Here is a 10,000-nt window from a genome sequence, read left to right on the forward strand (position 1 = left end):
AAACTGCAAAAATGGAGGAAGAATGAGTTGTTCATGCATTGAGAAGACCGGGGCCTTTTTCAAGTTGGGGCAAAAAATTGAGGGGATTACACAACTTGACAGTCATCATGTAGCCTAAGACACCTGATGACATTAACTAGTTATAAGAAAGGTGTTGCAAGTGCGTTAGTTTTAATAAGTAGAACTTCCACATAATAGAACCCTCTGAGCAGACCGGATGGCCGGGAGCCTCGGGGTAGCGGAGCTGAGTGTAGATGCCATTGCCCTTATTCAAAGATAGAGGTTTCTGAGCAGACAGGACAGCCAGGAGCCTCGGAGTAGCGATGCCAAGGGTGAATATTTCCATTAAATTTTCAAAGTGCGAGCTAAGTGCGACCTCATGGCGGATCCCGTTGCCCTTATCAAAAAATAGAGGCCTCTGGGCAGACAGGAAGGGCGAGATCTGAGGGTGGATGTTCCCAGATTTTTTTTTAAATGCGAGCTCTGGATGACCTAACGCCAGACGCCTTCATCGGAAAATAGTCTTGTTAGGGATTGGTTGTGCTGTTGTTTTTTTCTCCTGTGACCTGTCCTTGTGAATGGGCTAATTTTTTTTTCAGTCCTGGTCGGATCGTCTTGTGGACACATGTTCCTATGTGCTCTCCCAATGTCTTGTGGTCTTTGTTTCCCTCCATCTTCTCCGTCAGCTTTTATTTTGTTCATTGGTTTTCCAGTTGTTTTTTTCATGTTTGACAAGGACACGGTGGTGTGAGCTTTCCACAGGGTACTCGGACGTTTTGTCGACGGACGTTTGGTCGCCAGACGTTTGGTGGCCCGGACCTTTGGTCGCCCGGACCTTTGGTGGCCCGGACCTTTGGTGGCCCAGACGTTTGGTGGCCCGGACACTTGGTGGCCCGGACGTTTGGTGGCCCAGACGTTTGGTTGCCCGGATGTTTGGTTGCCCGCACGTTCGGTTGCCCGGACGTTCGGTTGCCCGGACGTTTGTTTGCCCGGACGTTTGGTCGCCCGGACGTTTGGTCGCCCGGACGTTGGGTGCCCGGACGTTGGGTCGCCCGGACGTTTGGTCGCCCGGACATTTTGTCGCCCGGACGTTTGGTCGTCCGGACGTTTGGTCAGGCGGACGTTTGGTCCCCTTTGGTCCCCGGTCTTTTGGTCGCCAGTCAAATGGTGACAGAGAGTAAGTACTGTTGAAAAGAGCTATCAACAAGAGTTTAATATCTAAATATCTACTGTTGATTCATGAGAGAGAGGTTAATATTTAAGTACTGTTGAAACCAGGTCTCAAAATTATATTCATGAGAGTTTAATATCTAAATATCTACTGTTGATTCATGAGAGTTTACTATCTAAATATCTACTGTTGATTCATGAGAGAGGTTAATATTTAAGCACTGTTGAAATCAGGTCTCAAAATTATATTCATGAGTTTAATATCTAAATATCTACTGTTGATTCATGAGAGAGTTTACTATCTAAATATCTACTGTTGATTCATGAGAGAGAGTGTTTAATATTTTACTGCTTCAATAAAAAACATCTGTAAATTTGCTTTGTCTTCTTTATAAGTACATTTTACTTATTGCTATTTGTCTTAATGTCAAAGTTCTGGGCTAAAAGTATACTAAGACTTTTATTTGTTTGATAAAAATGACCATTTAAAGTAGTAGTAGTTTATATTTAGATATTAAACTCTTGCGAATATAATTTTGAGAGCTGGTTTCAAAAGTACTTAGGTATTAAACTCTCTCTCATGACTCAACAGTAGATATTTAGATAATAAAGCTTGTTGAGAGCTGTTTTCAACAGTACTTACTCTCTTTCACCATTTGACTGGCGACCAAAAGACCGGGGACCAACGGGGACCAAATGTCCGGCGACTAAACGTCCGGGCAACCAAAAGTCTGGCCAGGCTTCACGAGTCGCTGAGGAGGACGGCAGGGGAGTCCGGCCGCATGGTTCACCCGGAGATGGAGGCAAACCCTGCAGTGTGGAAGGCGGTTATTAACGCCGAGCGCCCAATCTCCATTCGCCAGCACCGCTTCCAGCCTGTCGCTCACATACATTTCTGAGCCTATATTTGAATATTACCAAATACATTTTAACATGCGGAAGCTTACATTTTCATAAGCAATGTTTTTGGAAACTTTATGTAAAAAAAACCTTGCACACAACCAGCCATGGGAGGTTCTTGGTTTACAGTTAAGAACCCAAAAAATGTTGGTGATCTTACACTATTGAATTAATTTGTTTCTAGACAATTTGGTACACAAATTGGAGCGGTTTAATTTTTTCAATTAATTTCTATTTATGTTTTCATTTTACCTGTACTATTATAATTCTAGTAGTGTTACCTCAACTTATGAGTGCCCGACATACGAGCAATTTGAGTTAAGTGTAAAATTTTGGGCAAATATTTATCTTAAGATATGAGACATATTTTAATATACGAGCATACAGTGGATGCGAGAGGCTGCTCATAAGAACATCATGGGCACTGTCTTTCTGGTCGCAACTCCCTCGTGTAATGCCTCTATAAGCACTGGGTGGAGCATTGCATTTTTTTCTGTGTTTTTTTTTTCCCGTTAGACAGTGCGAATGTCGGAGCGATCGTGAGGTGTATATACTACTTTTCGGTGGCAAGTGGCCGCGGGTTATTCTGTGGACATTTGTGTGCAACATTTTCGGAATATTTAGAAGGGAATACAAAAGCAAACTACCATCGATAGGTTGCATCTGAAACTCAGGGTGAAGGCCAGGAGAAGAAAGGTATAAAAACGTAAAACAAAATTAGAATTAAGTTTAGTGCAAGGTTAGATTCAATTTATTTTGGTGTGTCTGCATCGTAATCCAAGTTCATTTAAATTAGTTTATGTTACGAGCACGTTGTCGTGCAAAAAGTCTCTCACTCTCGCCCCCTCTCTGTCTCTCTCTACCCTCCGCGAAATCCATTTAATTTTAGTCCTATTAAACTCATTTTAGTATATTAGTAAAACACTAGTTATTTGATACTTTGTTAGTAGATGGCTAATTAGAACAAATAAAACCTTTTTTCCAATCCAATATCCTGTTTTTGGGGTTTTTTCAGAAGGTTGGAACAAATTAATTTCTTTTTAGTTTATTTCAATGGGAAACGTTCGCTCGAGTTACGAGAAGATCAACATACGAGCTCAGTCCCGGAACAATTTAAGCTCGTATCTCGAGGTACTACTGTACTATTAAACACATTTTAGTAGTAATAAACCACTAGGTATTTGTTACTTTGTTAATAGAGGGCGAATTAGACCAAAAAAAATCAAATCCAATATCTTGTTTTGGGTGTTTTTTCAGAGGGTTGGAACAGACCAATTTGTTTTTAGTTCATTTCTTTGGGAAAAGTTCATTTGAATTACGAGTAAATCGACATACGAGCTCAGTCCCGGAACAAATGGTTTTCATTGCCTACAGCTCAGCCTTTAACACTTGTTGGGTTTATTCTGTATTACTATTATAAATATATTTGTATTAATTCATTTCTTTGTTAAATCATTCTCTTTCTATTTTCAAAGTGTTGCGAGGTCACAAGTATTGCCAAGTCATCTTTAACCTGGACGGCCTGTTCCAGGATGGTTATACAAACAATCCACCCAATCTGGGTCCTTGAGATTTGGTGGGCCCTTGGTGACGAGGCCAGGGCTATTCGGCCAATAACAAGAATGTTGTTATAGCTATGTAACCGTGCACTTCGGGTTTTTCTGTATGTAACCATTATATGATTATGATAATATTATATGATTCATAGGTCAAGGAAGTTGTATAATTACTCTAATCTAAATGTTGTTAGGTCTAGTCTCCTGTTTTTGTTATTGGTAAAATACTTTGATTGTTATTGTAGTCCCAGATGTTGTTTTTACTCATACGTGATGGAATGATCAACAACTCTGTAAATTGTTTTGATTCATGGCAATAAGAGGCGTACGAAAACGTCTATTCGAGGAGACGTTTGGAAGTTGTAAGGAGACACTTGCTGAAACTCTCCCCTTCGGAGGTATTACCTATTGTTATCCATTTCTATTTAATTAAATGTCAATAATTGAATAAGATGTCTGCCTGCAGTTATTGATAATTACGGACGAAGGTAATTATTAATGAACCTAACAACACTAGAAGACCGGACATTCTTATCCCCAAGTTGGCCAAACTGGGGCTCCCACCTTGCACATGCTCCTGGATTGAGGACTTTCTGGTCAACTGAACGCAGCATGTGGCAGGGTCGCCACCTCTCATCCACCCAAACACTCAGCACCGGCTTGCGCAAAGCTGTGTGCTGAATCCATTACTCTACTCGCTCTACACACACAAGACCGCAGACCTACACGAGGACATCAATTCCGAAATTTGCGGACGATACAATTGGGGTGGGGATGATCACAGAGGAGAATGGGTCGGCCTACAGAGATGAGGTCCTTGGACTCAGCAAGTGGTCCGCTCTCAAAACTTGGTGATGAACATCTCCAAAACCAAAGAACTCATTCTGGACTTCCGACGGAATAAGGCTGCTTCCTCGCCCCTGTATATTAACGGCAAATATGTGGAGCAAGTAGAATTTCAAATACCTGGGAGTCCACATGTCATCTGATCTCACTTGGGCGGCAAACAGCACCGAATTTGTCAGGAACGCGCAGCAGAAGCCACATTTCCTGAGAGTAGTCAGGAAGGAGCAACTGAACACCCACTAGCTGGTCTGCCATTGAGAGTATGCTGACCTACGCTGTCAGTGTGGCACTCAAGCTGCACAAAAGCCGACGGGAAAACACTGCAGAGGGTGACCTTCGATCACCCGTAACTACTGGTAAAGAGCTACGGTCAGACCACGTTTGACGACGTTAAGATGGCGGCGCCCCGAGCGAGCAATAGCAGACACACGTGTACTTACGTCTGGCCAGTCTGAGCACGTTTACCTACGGTAAAATGGCCGTGCCCCGTGCGAGAAGTGACGGGAAAGTGAGATTTCTCACGTTTTATGTAAGAAACGGTTAATTTTTTCCTTAAATTGTATCCACAGACGTAATTTTGTGTAGCATTTTATGTTTATCTTTTCTTTATTTTGAGATAAATGGCCGTAAATGGCTGCATTGTCTTGCGTTTCGTCGTGCATGTTGTGTTTTTATGGCCATATAAGCCGTACCCTAGATTCAGACATCATTTTTGTCCGACAAAAGCGGCTTATATGCGAGTACATATAATCTCTAATTTTCCCCTCTCATTTTCTGAACCGCTTTATAGTCATTACGGGAGTCCTGGAGCCAATCCCAGCTGTCTCTGGGCCAGAGGCGGTGGGACACCTTGAATCGATGGCCAGCCGATCGCAGGGCAAAAAGAGATGGACAACAATGCGCACTCACATCCATACCTAGAGTTACCAATCAGCCTACCGTGCATGTTTTTGGAATGAGGGCGGAAGCCGGAGTACCCGGAGGAAACCCACGCAGGCCCGGGGAGAACATGCAAACTCCACACAGATGGACAAGACCTGGATTTAAACCAAGGACCTGGATTTAAACCAAGGAACCTAGAGCCGCGAGTCTGACGCGCTAACCACTTGCTCCACTGGTTTATTGACTTTATATATACTCACACAAAAAATCAGTCAAAGTATTCAAACATCCAGAAAAAAACTGTCAAAGTCCTCATCTTCTGTAACAAACATAAATAATTGGCCAAATATGCTGGGTTCCATAACACTGCCAGGGTCAGCGTGTTTGTCATGGTGTTTCGTAATAGTGATTCCAGCTTTGACAAAAGCTCAAACTACAAGGATCGCCAGCACTTTCGCCCAGGCATTGACAATCCTTCCCAAATGATCAAGTGTGACACTGCCTGCCTGTCTTTGCATGGAACCTCTATTTTGGGGGCCATCCGACATTCCCATCTCCGAAGCCGTCCAGAGAGCTGTTCCTCCTTGCTGTTAAATTGTGTTCGATCCATGGCTTCAATCCATTTTCCAAGCATTCACACCCGTATTCTGTTGTCATTCACGTCAGGCATTTCTAATGTGCTGTTTCTTGGAGTATTGAGAGTGTTTTTGAGGGTTAAAAGCACTACGAGCACATGGAAGTCAAATGCCTTGCCACTCGCCTAGGTGTTTTGAATGGATTTACTGTAATGCTAGGAATGCGCGGGGAGACTGTTTCTAGGGTGAACGATTGCTGGGTTGATCGCGATAAGTAGCTTGTCGGCAAGAAATAATACCCGTCAATTAAGCGGTCAGGGTCATATAAAAATTAGAATTTAGTCCAAACAAGGCGCATCGACCATTTTAGAGAAAAAATAGATCTTTAAATGTGCACTATAGGTGTGAAAATACTGTATCTTGACTTTGAAAAAAATCTTATTTTCGTTTACACTAAAGTAGGGTTTGGTTTATGCGCATATGAAACTGGTGGGGTTCGGTAGCTCCAACAAGGTTAAGAACCACTGATATAGCCAAAACACCTCTCTCCGTGCCTCACATACCATGATCTTAATTCCAATTACAATAAGTGTACTCCTGTCTCTGGTTAAGAACCACTGATATAGCCAAAACACCTCTCTCCGTGCCTCACATACCATGATCTTAATTCCAATTACAATAAGTGTACTCCTGTCTCTGAACCTCCTTGCCAATCATCTTACAATACGTGAACTCCTGTCTGTGAAACTCTTTGCCAATCATCTTAAAGCCTGACTGCTGCATGAACAAAATTGTGATCACAACACTGCCTACACGTGCTACATCTGTATGCCTAATTGTTTCCATGCTGCTTTCTAGTGTTTTGTTCTGTATTGCTTTAATGATTTTATCTTCAACCTGCACAAGGGACTGAAAATGGGAATTAGCCTTATGCTATAATCTTACATATTTACAGGGAGGGCGTCGTCAGGCCAGGTGGTAATGGTTGGTCTTTTGGGCTTTGTTTGTTGGCTGCGGGGGTGTATGCTGCGGCCATGAAAATTGAGAGGTATTCAGACTGTTGGAGCTGTGTGGCTCTGAATGCAGACTTGGTGTTAGATTAAACATGATCCAGAGTTTTATCCTCTCTTTTTGGACATCTCAGGTTTTTCTGCAAAACAGTTTTGAGATTTGCCGAATTTAAATCTCCTGCTAAGATTTGCGTTCCACTTGGGTAGGCATGTTGGTGATTCTTCATAGTGTCAAGTAGTTGAGAGAGGGCGGTTGATACGTTAGTATCCGGTGGTGTGTAAACAGCAGTGATGATAATGACGGTTAGCTCTCTGGGCAGAAAGAAGGGTCTGTATCCCGACACCATTAGTTCGAGGTCCAGGGAAAAGTGTAGTGTCTATCCAGAACAGTGCTATTGTTACACCACCTCTCATTCACGTAGACTTAATTACACATGGGTTAACGAGACATGGAATACAAGTGGATGACACACGAGGCAGCAGACAGGCTGACAGGAATAGGACAGGCGAAAACATGTGAAAGCAATGGACAATCAATACGACAAGTTACACAGAGAGAAAAAAAAAACTAAATCAACACGCATGTTTGAGACATCATTCAGGAGTATTACTGCAATATTTTTCAACAGCGAACTGGGATTAAAGCTGTTTTTGGCTTGTTTTACAAAAAAGGACGATGAGTTGTGGCTCAGGGACGTCTCAACCATCAAATTCAGTCCCTAAGCCATTGAAATATAAATGGAAAATTTACTGTTGAAATTTTGACTGGATTAAATCTTACCTTCGATTGAACTCACCTTAAATTGGTCAGATTGACTTTTCTTAGCCAGAATGTCAGGCTGGGGGCCTTCAATTGGAATCATTCCGTCTGTTAAAATGTTGGCATATCCAAAATTTTTTTTTCTTGAAATAATTTCCTGGGAAAGTCAGTAAAATTCATCTGAGTCAGTGTTTCCCAACCAACACTTGTGTGCCGTGAGCAATCGTCAGGTATGCCGCGGGAAATTGTGATAGAGTGTAATATTCAGAGAGAAAAATGAATATGAATAGAAAGACATTAAAAATTAACTAGTACAAGGTTGAAATCAAAACACGATGAACGTTAAATTATTGATTTCACTATTACAAGATTCAAATTGTGAAACAGTAATTTTGTTGCTTATTTTTGTTGTTTGGTTTCTAGGGCATCAACTTTTGGCGACGTAAAGTCTGAGTGAGCACAAAATTATTTTCCTTAATATTAGGACATAAATTATATTTGGAGAAAATTCCTAAAATTATGCAATTAAAATAAAAGCACGACATTTCATTCTTTGCATTACTCGGACCGGAAGTTGTTCAGATTGCGCTGACATCAACTTTTGGTGACATTAGGTCAGTGTGAAAAATTATACATTGGAAAAATGTATGAAGGTTTATGTGATTCCTGCTGATAATATTTTGATGAGAATGACTAAATGTTAATATTGGCGACATAATTTTAAATTAAAACGTGTTCAGATTGTGGTGTCCGTTGTAAAATTTTTGATGCACAAAGTGTGCCGCAGCTCAAAAATGGTTAGTACCTTCTACTTACGAAAGTCGTTCTAGAAATTGTTTTAAAATTTGGATTTAAAAAAAAAGAAGTAAAGTGGCATTTTACATGTATATTCTGTAATTGGTTTCATGGTTCTCAATGTAATATCAACTAAACCCTTTAGAAATGTACAAACTTTTTATAAAAGATGTGAGAAACAAAGAAAAAGATTTCAGAAAATGTATAAACCCATTAAAACTGAAAAACAAATACATTTTCTATTATTGTGAAAGGGCGTAGAGGGCAGAGTCACATTTTTGGAAAGTGAGAAAATCTAAAAAGACACGTAACCACACAACATAAATGAAGAATTAAATAGACTTAATTTTCTTGGGGCCAAATATGAAAAACGATGAATGCAGTTTGCTTTAAGCACTCAAAAAACTTACGGACAGCGTCTGAAAGGCCTTCAATGGCACAGAAAAAAGCAGCATACAGACACAGAGCCTTCCTAGCCAACCAACAGTTACTTTGCAAATTTCATTCATTCATCTTTCATACAGCACAACCTCGAAAGGGTTGCGGGGGTTGCTAGAGCATAACCCAGCTGACTTCAGGCAAAAGAAAGACTACACACTGATCGCCAATCAGCCGTAAGGCACACGGAGATACATCCGCACTCACGATTATACTTTCACCAGCAGGAATCGAAATATTACAGGCTGTCCTAAAATGAGGACAGGGAATGAATTAATATGGGTTAAGGAAAATTTCACTAAGGCTGCAGTTTGTGCACGTGTATTTTAGAGACATTAAAAAATAAAAGAAAATGACAGGCAGACTTCACTTGTATTTTCTTAGTGGGTCAGTTGTGTTGTCCTGCATCTCATAATCGCTCATTTTGGCTGTGATAGTCATTTTAATAAAAATGTCATTTAAATAAAAATGTTTTTCCAATCTAATATGCTGTTTTTGGTGGGGTTTTTTTCAGAGGATTGGAATGAATTAATTTATTTTTAGTTCATTTTTATGGGAAAGTTCATTTCATATGCAAGTAAATCGGCATACAAGCTCAGTCCCGGAACACAATAAGCCCGTATCTCGAGGTACCACTGTAAATAAATAAAGGGTCTGGCATAACAGGAACTATGGTTACATATTCTTCAATACCTTTATAAACATGCCATTACTGTAACACATTGAACTGTCTTTTAGAACCGAGGTGCCCAACCAACGGACAATGGATTTGTACTGGTTAGCAAGCCACTCAGTGAAGGAAAACCCGATAAATAAATAATGTTTCAAATCTCACGCACACAAGGTACATTACACGCTTAATTACGCATCCCAGTCGCTGTTCCTCGGGTGGTGGCACATGGTGCCACCAGCCAGCAGCCGGCCCACAGCCGAGTGCACGCAGTCGGCCCAAGACCGAGTACACACAGCCGACCCACGCCCAGAGACCATTCAGGGCAGGGTGCCCGGCCGGTTCTCTGTAAAACTGGACAGACGATCGCGAGATCATCTTGTCTGCTGCTTCCTCGT

General features: G+C 41.3%; 1 protein-coding gene across 7 annotated transcripts in view; it reads right to left on the reverse strand.

Annotated features, from left to right (window-relative positions):
• Positions 1 to 10,000, reverse strand: part of syne3 (spectrin repeat containing, nuclear envelope family member 3) — a 107,230-nt gene that overhangs the window by 16,548 nt on the left and 80,682 nt on the right. For 6 of the 7 annotated variants that reach the window (XM_077730907.1, XM_077730900.1, XM_077730903.1 and 3 more), the window contains one exon: positions 7,737 to 7,856. The exons of the other annotated variant lie outside the window; for it this stretch is intronic. In XM_077730907.1, coding sequence (XP_077587033.1) covers positions 7,737 to 7,856 — 120 coding nt within the window. The remainder of the gene's footprint in view (positions 1 to 7,736; positions 7,857 to 10,000) is intronic. 7 annotated transcript variants of the gene reach the window in all.

The sequence above is a fragment of the Stigmatopora nigra genome, chromosome 13 (assembly GCF_051989575.1).
Source record: "Stigmatopora nigra isolate UIUO_SnigA chromosome 13, RoL_Snig_1.1, whole genome shotgun sequence".
NCBI classification, from domain to species: domain Eukaryota; kingdom Metazoa; phylum Chordata; class Actinopteri; order Syngnathiformes; family Syngnathidae; genus Stigmatopora; species Stigmatopora nigra.